General features: G+C 57.6%; 1 protein-coding gene across 1 annotated transcript in view; it reads left to right on the forward strand.

The window, feature by feature from the left end:
- Positions 1-14,032, forward strand: part of FRMD5 (FERM domain containing 5) — a 65,144-nt gene that overhangs the window by 37,646 nt on the left and 13,466 nt on the right. The window contains exons 2-8 of the mRNA XM_059858800.1: positions 4,653-4,757; positions 5,428-5,470; positions 5,931-6,009; positions 7,921-8,018; positions 8,462-8,585; positions 9,228-9,315; positions 13,257-13,345. Of these exons, the coding sequence (XP_059714783.1) occupies positions 4,653-4,757; positions 5,428-5,470; positions 5,931-6,009; positions 7,921-8,018; positions 8,462-8,585; positions 9,228-9,315; positions 13,257-13,345 (626 nt within the window). The remainder of the gene's footprint in view (positions 1-4,652; positions 4,758-5,427; positions 5,471-5,930; positions 6,010-7,920; positions 8,019-8,461; positions 8,586-9,227; positions 9,316-13,256; positions 13,346-14,032) is intronic.

Raw genomic sequence — 14,032 nt, forward strand, 5'->3', positions numbered from 1 at the left:
AGCTAGAGCCACATGGAGCCACTCCAGGCTGCATGAATGAAAAAAGGGAGTTTGAGTTATTGGAAAAACCAATTTGGCTTTATGGAGAGAGATCTTCTGTGCCTCTCAATTACAGAGTTATAAATCCTAAATGTAATTCATAAAAGCTGCGTGGCAGCAGAGTGAAGGTGGCGTGTCATCAGTCACTGGGAGGGAAGGGCTGGCTTGTGGAGAGCTCTCAGGGCTGGAGAATATCCCCTGCATCCTCTGTGAGTCCCTGCAGGATCCAGGTGGGTGCCAGCCAGGAGCCTGTCCAGAACAGGCTTTGGAGGTGGGGATGTGCTGCCCTGCCCTGGTGGGTGGAGGGTGGGAGCCGGGGCTCAGCAGAGAGGGGCTTCTCACCCTGCAGGCTCTGCCCCAGCCCCCGGGAGTGGTGCAGGGCAGGCAGCAGCTGTGCAGCATCGTCCCACGGGCCAGCACCTCCGGCAGGCTGCAGGGAGCCCAGCAGGGGCAGGAGGGATGGATGGCCCTGCCCTGCCCTGCCCTGCCCTGCTGGGGCTGCCTGAGCCCCGGGGCTGTGCCTGCAGAGCTGCAGGGCTGGGCAAGCCCCGGGAAAGCACAGAGAAAGTTTTCCAAAGCCCTTGGAAGCTGTCAGGAAAACTGGAGGTAGACAAACCCTCCCCAGGTGCTGTGGGAGCTGGGAAGTGCTCCTGGCACAAGTTCCTGATTATTAACGGGTTAAAAATGTGCTCAGCTGCTGTCCCACTGCAGACTTTCCAAAATGAGGGCATTGGTGGCTGAAATTCCAGGATGGAGAGCCTGTGGAGCCTTCTGCATACGGCAGCATGTCAAGGTTTGGAAACCTGCGGAGGATTAAGAGGAGAATCGATAATCTGGGGTTTAAGGCTCCTCCATTAGGAACTTTCCTCCTCAAGAGCTTTATAAACTTCTGGATCCAACTGCCCAGATAAGTCTTGAAGACAGAAATTACTGTGTCAGCGAGGAGGAAGGATTAGAGATAACAGGGAATTAATACTGAAATGCATATGCTATAAATATAACAGGATTACACTGGAGTTATGTAAAAGCCCTTCTCCTTCCCCGAGTCCCCTCGGGTGGCCAGGGCTCTGCTGGGCAGGTGGGCAGTCCCCTGGGGTTCTGCCTTCACCTGTGGCTCCCAGGGCATCTTTTCTTGTCATCTTAACAGGACACAGGGAATGGCTTCGAACTGGCAGTGCTCAGTGGGAGATGGGCAGGAATTGCTCCCTGCAGGGTGGGCAGGCCCTGGCACGGGTGCCCAGAGCAGCTGGGGCTGCCCCTGGATCCCTGGCAGTGCCCAAGGCCAGGCTGGACACTGGTGTTGGAGCACCTGGGGCAGTGGGAGGTGTCCCTGCCGTGGCTGGGGTGGTCTCCAAGCCCCTTCCCACCCAGCTGCACTCCCCCCAGCCCCAGATCTCCCTCCTGCCCCACTCACCAGAGGTGCAGGCACAGCCCCAGCCCTGCCCTGTCCCTTGGGAACCCCTGCCCTGCCCTGGGGGAGCCCCCAGCCCCTCCTGGGGCAGGCAGGGATCCCATGGAGCACTCTGCTCCAGCTGTGCTCCTGGATTTCAGGGCTGCTTATTCCCTGCCTGGAAATGAATATTCTCAGGGCTATTTTTGCCCATTTCCTCCTCATTCCATGGCTTAGCAGAGCCTCTGGCTGACGGTGAGGGCTGAAGCTGTCAGTCAGGACTTGGCCCTGCCTGCAGAGCCAACACTAACTTTGTCTGAGGGATGATAAATCCTGGGCTCCTACAGCACGGCGCTGAACTTGGAAAATGAAGCATTTAAACCACAATATTGCAGTCAAATTGCTGCTGAAAATCTCTTCATGTTGGCACTGGAGCTGGAGGGTCTTTGATCTCTCCCAGCTCAGATGTTGCTGCCAAAGAGACTTAAGCTTAAACTTCACTTTGTAAAATAGACTTTTTTTGACGGTTTCCTTTAAAAAAATAATCTCCTCCTAAGCTCGGGAAGCAGGGACGAGTGGGCAGCCCACAAGGAGATTTCCAACCCAAATAACGCAGGAAGGAGCCACTTTCAGCTGCTTCTATTGCTTCTGTAAATCCTGGGCTTAATCCATGGAGCAGCTGGGGGGGAACATGCCATTTGAGCCCCAGGAGTTGGGAATGCTGAGCTGGGGCTGGGGTCTGGCTGGGGGGATGCTGGGGGGCTCTGGAGGTGGCAGGAGTGGCTGTCAGGGGGCTGGGCACGGGCTGGGCAGTGAAGATGTTTCCACAGCTTTGGGGTTGATGCTCTGCCACACCTGAAACAGCCCTGCCATGGCATGGGAAAGGGTCTGGGAAGTGGTTGTGCCTCCCACCTCTGCAGCCAGGACTGGGGCACAGGGCTCATCCTCACCCTGGGGTGGGACTGAAGGCTCCTGCCTGAACTGAGCCCTCTGCTCCTTTGCAGATGAGCTGCTATTTTTAAATCTCTTTTTTTTTTTTTGGTTTTTTTTTCCTATCTGTGTATGACCCTAATTTTGGCTGAGAAGCTTAGAAAAGCAAAGAATGCAAGGTTACTTTAATCTTCTTAAAGTCTGGCACCCTGCTCTGGGCGCCCAGTGCCAGGGCCTGCCCACCCTGCCGGGGAACAATTCCCAATATTCCCAATATCCCATCCCTGCCCTCTGGCAGTGGGAGCCACCCCCTTGCCTGTCACTGCAGTTCATGGTGCAGAGTCCCTCCCTGGCTCCCTCCCTGGCAGGTGTTGGCATGGGCAGCAAGCCCTGGGTGCCAGCCTGGCACGTGGCATGCCAGCGTGTGCCAGCGGCTGCCCGAGGTCTGCCGTCAGCCTGGGCACCCCGGACGGCTGGCCTCAGGTGCTGCAGACAGACAGGAGCCTCCTTCTGTGAGAACATGTGAAGATCCAAGCATGGGCTAGTTAAGCCGGTGTTATGCAATGGGAGCTCTTTTAAGTCGTGATTTGTAAGGGCAGTTCAGATAATTTCCTGAAAGACATTCTGCTAATGATTAATTTAGAATATGTTTAATTCGAGTTAGAGAGATCAAAGAGGGAGCATTTTCCCTGTAATGCCATCCGTGATTTCACACTTTCACCACGTTCCCTGCACCGGGGGTTGTCTGCTTTGTCCTTCCCGCAATTCCTCTGGGAGGATGGCAGAGGGAAGCGTTCTGCTTTGGGGCAGGGGAAGGGAGAGGAGCCTCGAGCACGGTGAGGTTCGCTCAGAGGAGGGACAGGGTGCTGCGGGATGTGCAATCAGCCCTCCCCTCCCGCAGCAGCGGCTCCAGGCGGGGCTGGTAGTCCTTCCTTGGGGTCCAGCTGGGATGATTCAGGAGCTCCTGGATCCTGTGCAGGGCCAGCAGCAGCAGCTCCAGAACCTCGGTGCTCCTTCCAGGGCGTGCAGCTGCTGCACGGAGGCCAGGGGAGAGCCAGGGATCCGGCAAGGGCTGCAGAAAAGGAGGCTCGGGGGGCCCTTCTGGGTGTGTCCAGCTCCCTGACAGCAGCAGGGACCCCCGAGAGGGCCGGGCTCTGCCGCGGGGAGCAGGACAGGACAGGGAGCAGCCTGGGGCTGGGCTCTGGGGGAGCTCCGTGGCGCAGAGGGCTCTCCCGCTGCCCGGGGCAGGGCTGCAGTCCCCGTCCCTGCAGGAGTTAAAGCCGTGCGGATGTGGCACTTGGGGCACGGGTTAGTGCTGTCCTCGGCAGGGCTGGGGCTGGTTGGACTCGGTCTCGGGGGGCTTTGCCTCCCTCGGTGTCCGTGAGTGCCTCCGGCAGGGCTGGGGATGCTCACCCCGGCCGGGTCCCCCTCGCATCCCGCCGGGGCTGGGCGTGCGAGGCGTGAAACTCTCTTTATTTACAACACAAACTCATTCCTGCGCGGCACCGAGCCCCAGGCACGGGCTCCTGCGTGCCCTGGGCTTCCCCCGCTGCCGTCTGCGGCTGCCGAGCGCCCGTTTGATCAGATAGCGCGCTCCTTTGATCAGATGGGGCGCGCGTTCCTTGTACGTGTCAGGAAGCGGCGTGTTCGTGGGAAGGGAGCCGGCAGCGGGTGTCAGGAGCAGCCTTTGATCGGCGGGGATGCGCGGCGGCTCCCGCACACCGGGGCTGCCGCCGGGCTCGGAACGCGCCGGGAGCCCCGGGGGAGGCGGTGATGGCCCAGACCGTGGCCGTGGGCAAAGCAGCGCGGGTTGGCCGGCCCGCCGAAGGGGAGGAGGACCAGGAGAGCTTTGGGGGTGTGGTGGCCAAATCTCTGCGCAGGAGCAGCCCGGGGGCAGAGGGGGCTGGCCGCACAAACCCACCTTTGTTAGCAGCAGGCTGGGTGAGGAGACGGGGGAGGAGAGGCCGATAGGGAGCAGATCCCGCAGGGGGTAATGCATTTTATCAGGGCCGTGATCTCCCCTACACAGCCGGCTCAGGTGTGGAACTTCCTCCCCGGGAGCTATCGGGACACCTGGGCCTGGGGCTTTTCATCCCTTCTTATGGGGCATCGCCCACTCATCTGCCCCTCAGGTGGGTTGGGAGAAGGTTCGGGAGCCGAAAACGTCACACCGGGAGCTGTGCGGGGTTTGGGCTGTCCTTGGTGTCACTTCACAAGCTCCAGAGCCCCCCCCACATCCCCTGGGCCCTGCCCCACCGCCCCTGTGCTGTCACCGACTCTCTTTGTCCTGCAGAGAGATGCCAAGGGCCAGTACCTGTTCGACCTTCTGTGCCACCACCTGAACCTGCTGGAGAAGGACTACTTCGGCATCCGCTTTGTGGACCCCGACAAGCAAAGGGTGAGAGAGCCCCCCTGCCCGGGCTGGGGCAGCGGGCTCAGGCCTGTCCTTGCAGCTGGAAACCAGGACACCTTTTAACACCGCGATCGGGCCGTTCACAGCTCCGTGCCGAGGATCCAAGGCTCCAGCGTTGCCTCGGGCGATGGGGAGTGAGAGCAGGAGGCAGAGGCAGGCAGGAGCTCCCGGCTGGGATCCGTGTCCTGCCGGCCCCGGGCAGCTGCAGCCGGGCAGAGGATGGGGCACAGACCCACGGAGCTGGATGCCCACGGCAGGGCTCTGGGAGTGCCCTGGGCTCCAGCAGGGCTGGTGCAGAAGGAGCTCCGGGGCCCCTCCGGTCCCCCCTTGCCCCTGGAGCCCCGAGGCTGTGCATGGGAGTGGCAGTGCCGGCACAGCTGTGGATAACAGCCCCGTGCTGCCCTCCCTGCCCATCGGTACAAGGCTCAGAGCAGCCAGCTCTGCTCCGGGGCTCCTCTGCCTCTGCTGCCCCAGGAGCTGGGCACGGAGCCGCTCCGCACTGCGGGTGGGACCTTCCTGCTCCCCGGCTCCCTTCCAGGGCCACTCACCCACACCCAGGGCTTTTCTCACCCAGAGCAGGACCCTCCTCTTCCTCACCCTCCCCACCTTGTCCAGTCATGGCTGTCAGGCTTTAATTGCCTTCTTTTCCTTTCAGCACTGGCTGGAGTTCACCAAGTCGGTTGTGAAGCAGATGCGGGGTGAGTGTTGCGGGAGGTCTGCGCAGACTCTGCTCCTTCCACCTTAGATGTATTCCCATTTTCTCCAGCCTGCCCCCTCGGGGGTCAGTTCCCAGCCCCTGTGCCAGGAGCAGCTCCCCCAGCAGCTGTTCTGGTGGGCTGGGAGCAGGGTTATCCCCACCAGCACAGGGCAGCAGCTCCAGGGAGAGCAGGACAGGAGGGATGGGGTGAGGGAGTGGCACTGGGGAGCGGGCAGTGGGCTGGGTGGTGGGTACAGAGCCACTGGCACTTCCCCTGGGCTCTGTCAGGGACCTGCCCTTGCCATGGTCCCTGCCGTGAGGAGTGCCTGCCCCTCCTTACCAAGGGCAGTCTGGGGGGAGCGGGGCAGGTGGGACCCCTGTGTGACCCGGCTCGAGGGGGGTGGTGCAGGGCTGGGGGACAGCCCTGGGCTGTGGTGACACGGTGTCCCTGCTCTCTGCAGCACAGCCCCCCTTCACCATGTGCTTCCGTGTCAAGTTCTACCCCACGGACCCCGCGGCGCTGAAGGAGGAGATCACCAGGTGAGCATGGGCACTGCCTGGGGCCTGGCCAGCCCCAGCAGTGGGCCAGGAGCACACCACAGGCTCCTTTTGCAGCCAGGAAAGAGCCACTGGGATTTCCCAGCCAGCCTGGGTGCTTTGGGATTGTTCCTGCTGTGGGGGAAAAGCACAGGGGTCCCCACCTGTGCTGGGTCAGCACCTGGAGCTGCTGTGCCTGGTGGGGAGCACAGGCTGAGGGTGGGCAGGCCCTGGCACAGGTGCCCAGAGCAGCTGGGGCTGCCCCTGGATCCCTGGCAGCGCCCAAGGCCAGGCTGGGCACTGGGGCTGGGAGCACCTGGGACAATGGAAGGTGTCCCTGCCATGGCAGGGGTGGCACTGGGTGGGCTTTAAGGTCCTTTCCTGCCCGAGCCATCCCTGGGCTCTGTGATAAAAGCCCCCTTGGCCTTTGGGTGCAGGCAGTTCCAGACCCACGTTCCAGGCAGAGCTCTCCAGCTCTGGGGCACAATCCCTGCTGCTCAGCCTGCTCCAGCTCAGAGGCAGGAGCTGTGCCCTGCCCCAGCACGTCCCCAGCCCGGGTGTCCTGGCCGTGCTGGGCCTGCCGGGCAGGGCTGGAGTGCCTGCAGCCCCCGGGGGTCCCTGCAGGCAGCCAGCCGTGTCCCCCTGGCGTGGGCAGCACGGCACAGGGCTGGCAGCACGGCACAGCTGGCAGCACGGCACAGCTGGCAGCACGGCACAGCTGGCAGCACAGCCCCTCCTGAGCTGCTGGCTTTGGGGCTCCTCCTGCTGCTCTGGCTGCCACAGGAAGGACACGAGAGCCCAGAGCTGCTCTGCAGAGTGAGCCCTGGCTGCGGGTGCCCAGCAGCCCTGAGCCCCGGGGCAGCTCTGCCTGCAGCCTGCACGAAGGGCTCTGAGCTGGCACCTTCTGTGGGGACACCTGAGAGCCCCCAGGGCCCCCCTCCAGGGCACCTGAGAGTCTGCAGTGCCAGGCCAGGGGGAATGGCTTCCCAGTGCCAGGGGCAGGCTGAGGGGGGATCTGGGGAGGAATCCTTCCCTGCCAGGGTGGTGAGGCCCTGCCACTGGGGCAGCCTGGTCATGTGTGCCCCTGCCCATGGCAGGGCGTGCAATACTGGGGAGAATTTTCTCCCAAAACCTGATCTAACTCTGCCTTCTGCCACCCCCACAGGTCCAGGCTGAGGCCCCCATGCAGGTGAGCTGCCCCTGCTTGCTGCCCTTTGAGGTGTGCCTGCAGCTGCAGCTAGAACCCGGGCTTAAAATTCACTTTTCCCTGGACTGAGCCCACTCTAATACCAATACTCTTTAATGTGTTTTATCTGTGAAAATTAATGGTTTACCTCATGATAAACTCAGATTTGAGCAATGAGGCGTGACCGAGGACTGCAGAGTGCACTCTGGTTATTTAAATTCATTTCTGAGCACTCCATTCTGCTCCTTCACTCATGACTTCTGCTTTACCAGCTAAAGGTTTTCCCAAACGCCACGTGACGCAGCCCAAAATGCTGCTGAGGTTTAAATTTATTGGGATGTGTGATCTTTCCAACACAGTTTGTCCTTTGACTGGGTGCAGAGAGAGGGATGGGGAGCACGGGAGGCAGCTGGCCCTGGGTGATGCAGCGAGCACGGAGGAGGGACGTGGGTGCATACACCGGGACCCAAAGGACACAGAAAGTTTGGCAAGGAGAAAATCACGTTTTGGGGGAGCTGAACATCCAGGGGAAATGCAGCAGGCACTGGAGGGCTCTGGATCATGAGAGCCTGGCCTGGGTCAGCCCAGCCAGTGCCACGTTGGGCTGCAGGGAGAGAGATGCCAGAGCAAGTGTCTGGTGGCAGGTGTTCCATGTCCAGATGTGTCCAGATGGGCTCTTTGGGGAATTTGAGTTGTGCCTAATGAAGGGGCTCTCCTCCTGTGCCCAGGTACCTGGTGTTCCTGCAGATCAAGAGGGATCTGTACCACGGCCGGCTGCTGTGCAAGACGTCGGACGCGGCGCTGCTGGCTGCCTACATCCTGCAGGGTGAGGCTGTGTGCCTGCAGGGGCTCCCTTGTCCTGCAGACCCTGCCACTCTGCACTGACAGCAGCTCACTGCACCTGCAGGGACAGGGGCACCACCTGGGCTGGGCTGGGGGAGGTGAGGATGCTGCTGGGCTCTCACCTGCGAGGCCACACCTGCACAGGGCGTCCCCAAGAGCAGCCCCTGGGCTCATCCAGCCCCTGCCCTCCTGCCTGCTCCTGCAGCTTGAGGAATTGATACATTTGGGACGGTGACCACCTGCTGCCAGGTGACAGCCACACAAACAGCAAGATGGACTGGATGCAGTTAATGCCTGGCAAGGGATCCCTCCTGTGGGAAGGCAGCGGGGTGGGAGCAGCATTCCTGGGCTGGGCTGGGCTGGGATGGGGATGCTCGCTGTGCCCTGGTCCTGCTGCTCTTCCCCACTGGATCTGTCTCCCACCAGCTGAGATTGGGGACTACGACCCGGGGAAGCACCCAGAGGGCTACAGCTCCAAGTTCCAGTTCTTCCCCAAGCACTCGGAGAAGCTGGAGAGGAAAATCGCCGAGATCCACAAGTCAGAGCTGAGGTAGGGGAGCTGAGGGGTCAGTGACACCCAGAGCACCTCCGTGCCCCTTTGGGATTGTCACTCATGTGTCACATCCAGCTGGGACCTGCTCCTGCCTCAGCCAGCACGGCCCAGGGACCTTCATGGGGACAGGGACCTTCATGGGGACAGGGACCGAGGCCCTCACAAACCCCTGCTGCCCTCACCCCTCTCCAGGGATGTGAGGGGTAGAGACCATCAGCAATCCCCATTATCCCACGGCTCTGCTGGTGCCTCTGGAGCTGTGTCCTAAAGGGTTCCCAGGGAGGGAAGTGGGTTTAAGCTCCCAAAACCCATCAGAGCTGTGTCCCTGTGTGCCAGGGGCTGCTGCTCTCCACCACCAAGCTCCCCTTTCCTTCCCCTGATGTTTGTGCTGCAAGCAGGGAATCCATCCCTAAGTTTGGCAGATGCCTTTGGACCCTTCCCAGTGCTGCCAGTCCAGCGTGGCTCCTGTGGATGTGGCTGGCAGGGGAGGGTGGGCCAGGCTCCAGTGCTGGGCTCCTGCTGATCCCATAAAAATGCAGTGGGAATGTGCTGTGGCTGAGGCATCCTCGTTAGCAGAGCCCCTGCAGCTGCCTTCCACCTCCCTGGCTGCCATGGAATATTCTTTTTTCCCTCCTGCAGTGGGCAGACACCAGCTACTTCAGAGCTGAATTTCCTCAGGAAAGCCCAGACTCTGGAGACCTATGGGGTTGACCCACACCCGTGCAAGGTAAAACAGCTCCTGAAGCCATTCCTGAGGCTGTTGCTGGGGTTGGACCCCTCTCTGTGGCCAGTGATGACCTGCTGAGGTGCTGGGGACTGTCCCCAGTGCGTTTGTCACCTGCCAGCAGCTCTGGAGCTGTGCTCAGGGGGCCATGCTGGGGCCATCAGCCTTGCTCAGCCCCATCCCTGGCCAGGGTGAGAGCACGAGGGGACAGGGGAGGCTGAGGGCTCTGGAACCTCCCAGGGAAGCTCTAGGAAAGCGTTTTCAGCACAGACAGCTGTGACAGGGAGGTCGATGCCCTCCTGCAGAAGCAGGACGTGGGAGGCAAGAACCAAGGTCAGTGACGTGGCAGAGGAGGCACCAGGCATGAATCTGGCTGGGACAGCCCATCCCTCTGCCCTGCCCAGCCCATAATCCAGTTTGCTGCTGGAAATGCTCTTGATTGACTGAGGATGTCACTGCATGTGGCTCTCTGCTCCCTGGTAATCCCATCCCATGCAGATGGACCTGGGATACAGAGCAAACTGAAAATTCAGGCAATGCCTGTGCTGGGCTTTTCCCTGGGGCTTTCCCTGGGTTGTACCACAGAAACACACAATTGCAGTAAATCTGGGGGGGTTCCCTGTTTATGGGCAGTTTCTGAGTGCCCAAGAGGCTGCTTTGCTCTGGATTCCCTCTGAAGCAGAGGTCTTGCCAGCAGCCACCCACTTGTGGCCTTTGCTGCTAGAGTCAGGTAATTGCCATCCTTTTACTTCAAGAACCTTTTGAACATATTTGAGTTACATTAATTAATGCTCCTGTGAGGACAAACACACACTCTTGTATGTCTATCAGCAGAATTCTGCCTAATTCATCAAGAGCTGCTGTTAATGTGCTTAAAGGACCTGGAAACCAAAGATAAATGAAGCTGATTCTTCTGTTCTCTCTTCCCCTGTGGACTGTGGAGAAGTTTGGAGGAGGGGTTGTTCCCTCTCAGCAGCCATGCTCAGTTCAGTGTCCCTTCACTCAATCCTGAGTGAATCCGAGACTCTGCTTCCTTCCCTGGAGGTTCTCCCAGATTTGGGAAAGAGCCAAAGCCCTTTGGGCAGCCCAGGCCTGAGCAGGGGCTGGCTGGGGCAGAGGCACACAGGAATGTCCCTCCTGTGCCAGCCAGGGATGTCCCTCCTGTGCCAGCCAGGGCTGAGGTTGGGCTGCCCCTGGGTGTGCAGGTGTGGGGCTGAGGCTCAGCACTCCCATTCAGCCTTGACAGCTGAGATGGACTTTGCTTCTGAGCACCCTCAGGAGCCCTCGGGGGATCCTGGGCAAACCCCCCGGGATGGATCCAGCCAGGGCTGCTGACCCCCAGCTCTTCGGGGATTTACAGCCCAGCCTGTCCCCGGGAGTCCCTGGGACTGGGGCTGGGCTGGCACTGACTGCTGGGGTTGGACTGGGACTGGGACTGGGACTGGGACTGGGACTGGGCTGGCACTGACTGCTGGGTTGGACTGGGACTGGGAGTCCCTGGGACTGGGCTGAAGGCTGGCACTGCTGGGGTTGGACTGGGACTGGGACTGGGCTGGCACTGACTGCTGGGGTTGGACTGGGACTGGGACTGGGACTGGGACTGGGACTGGGACTGGGACTGGGACTGGGACTGGGCTGGCACTGACTGCTGGGGTTGGACTGGGACTGGGACTGGGACTGGGACTGGGCTGGCACTGACTGCTGGGGTTGGACTGGGACTGGGACTGGGACTGGGCTGGCACTGACTGCTGGGGTTGGACTGGGACTGGGAGTCCCTGGGACTGGGACTGGGCTGGCACTGACTGCTGGGGTTGGACTGGGACTGGGACTGGGACTGGGCTGGCACTGACTGCTGGGGTTGGACTGGGACTGGGAGTCCCTGGGACTGGGACTGGGCTGGCACTGACTGCTGGGGTTGGACTGGGACTGGGACTGGGCTGGCACTGACTGCTGGGGTTGGACTGGGACTGGGACTGGGCTGGCACTGACTGCTGGGGTTGGACTGGGACTGGGAGTCCCTGGGACTGGGCAGAAGGCTGGCACTGCTGGGTTTGGACTGGGCTAAAGGCTGGCACTGCTGGGTTGGACTGGGCTGAAGGCTGGCACTGCTGGGGTTGGACTGGGACTGGGACTGGGCTGGCACTGACTGCTGGGGTTGGACTGGGACTGGGACTGGGCTGGCACTGACTGCTGGGGTTGAACTGGGACTGGGAGTCCTTGGGACTGGGCTGAAGATTGGCACTGCTGGGTTTGGACTGGGACTGGGCTGGCACCAATTGCTGGGATTGGACTGGGACTGGGCTGAAGGCTGGCACTGACTGCTGGTGTTGGACTGGGACTGGGACTGGGCTGGCACTGCTGGGTTGGACTGGGACTGGGCTGGCACTGATTGCTGGGGTTGGACTGGCTCAGGAGTCCCTGGGACTGGGCTGAAGGCTGGCACTGCTGGGTTGGACTGGGACTGGGCTGAAGGCTGGCACTGCTGGGGTTGGACTGGGCTGAAGGCTGGCACTGCTGGGTTGGGCTGGGCTGAAGGCTGGCACTGCTGGGTTGGACTGGCTCAGTGCCACCTGGGCACTGGCTGGGCAGGGCTCCAGGGAGGCAAGTACAGCTGGGGTTATCGTGTTCTGGTTAATTGCTATATTTAATAGATGTATATTTAGGACTTGGACGTCAGTGATCCTTGTGGGTCCCTTCCAACTCAGGATATCCTGTGATAATATAATAATAACCATATTGAACTATATATATTAGAGTAATTATATATACCAAATAATAGTGTGTGTCTATATAATAACTATATATACTTACATGGAGTAATATAGTTTAAAAAGATATATATAAATACGCATTAATTGCAATAATTATAAGATGGTATTATGTTAATAGCACAAGTTCTATAAATGTCAGTATGACATTTAATGTAGACAATTACAGATAACTGTGACTCAGGATATCCTGTGATAATATAATAAATAACCATATTGAAATATATATATTATATTAATTATATATACCGAATAAATAGCATATATCTATATAAAAATTATATGTACCTATGCAGAGTAATGTAGTCACTATATATATACATAAATATATATGTATATATATATGCATATAAATATATAGTATATAAATATATATAAATACATAATAAATATAATATATGTAAATATATTATGTAATTATGTAATTCTATTACATATTTATATATATATAAATACACATTAATTGCAACACTTATAACATGGTCTTATATTAATGGCATGAATTATATATATCAATAAAAAATTTAATGTGGATGATAACAGACTCAGGATATTCTGTGATAATATAATAAATAACAATATTAAACTATAAATATTATAGTAATTATATATACAAGTAAATAGTGTATATCTATATAATAACTATATATACTTGCACAGAATAATACAGTTACTGTATATATACATAAATATATAAATGTAAATAAAAATACACATTAATTGGAACAATTAAAACATGGTATTATATTCATACCAGGAATTTTTTAAATGTCAATATGACATTTAATGTGGACAATAACAGATAACTGACTCAGGATATTCTGTGATAATATAATAAATAATATTAAACTATATATATTATAGTAATTATATATACAAGTAAATAGTGTATATCTATATAATAACTATATACACTTGCACAGAGTAATACAGTTACTATATATATATACACATAAATATATATATATATATAAAAATGCACATTAATTGCAGCAGCTATAACATGGCATTACATCAATAGCAGGAATTCTGTAAATGCCACTATGCCATTTAAGCAGACACTGACAGACGGCTGTGGCAGCCTGCTGGCAGCGCTGGCACCTGGCTGAGGGGACAGGGGTGTGCCAGCTGTGCTGGTGGCCAGCAGCTGCACGAGCCCTGGCCGTTGCCTTGCAGGACGTGTCCGGCAACGCGGCGTTCCTGGCCTTCACCCCCTTCGGCTTCGTGGTTCTGCAGGGCAACAAGAGAGTTCACTTCATCAAGTGGTGAGTTCACTTCAGCGGGTGCTGAGCTCCCTGCCAGCGTGAGGAGCTCACTCCCAGTGTGAGGAGCTCACTCCCAGTGTGAGGAGCTCACTCCCAGTGCAAGCTCACTCCCAGTGTGAGGAGTTCCCTTCATCAGGTGCTGAGCTCGTTCCCAGTGTGAGTTCACTCCCCTCAGTGTGAGTTCACTCCCAGTGTGAATTCACTTCATCAGGTGCTGAGCTCACTGCCAGTGCAAGCTCTCTCCCTGTGTGAGGAGTTTACTTCCAGTGCAAGCTCACTCCCAGTGTGAGGAGTTCCCTTCATCAGGTGCTGAGCTCGTTCCCAGTGTGAGTTCACTCCCCTCAGTGTGAGTTCACTCCCAGTGTGAATTCACTTCATCAGGTGGTGAGCTCCCTCCCAGTGCGAGGAATTCACTCCCAGTGCAAGGAGCTCACTCCCAGTTTGAGCTCCCTCCCAGTGTGAGGAGCTCCCTCCCAGTGTGAGGAGCTCCCTCCCAGTGCGAGGAGCTCCCTCCCAGTGCGAGGAGCTCCCTCCCAGTGCGAGGAGCCCACTCCCAGTTTGAGCCCACTCCCAGTGCGAGGAGCCCACTCCCAGTGCGAGGAGCCCACTCCCAGTGTGAGCCCACTCCCAGTGTGAGCCCACTCCCAGTGGTGATTTCCCCCCTATGGGCTCCTCTCACTCCCTGGG

Source organism: Haemorhous mexicanus, chromosome 13 (assembly GCF_027477595.1).
Source record: "Haemorhous mexicanus isolate bHaeMex1 chromosome 13, bHaeMex1.pri, whole genome shotgun sequence".
NCBI classification, from domain to species: domain Eukaryota; kingdom Metazoa; phylum Chordata; class Aves; order Passeriformes; family Fringillidae; genus Haemorhous; species Haemorhous mexicanus.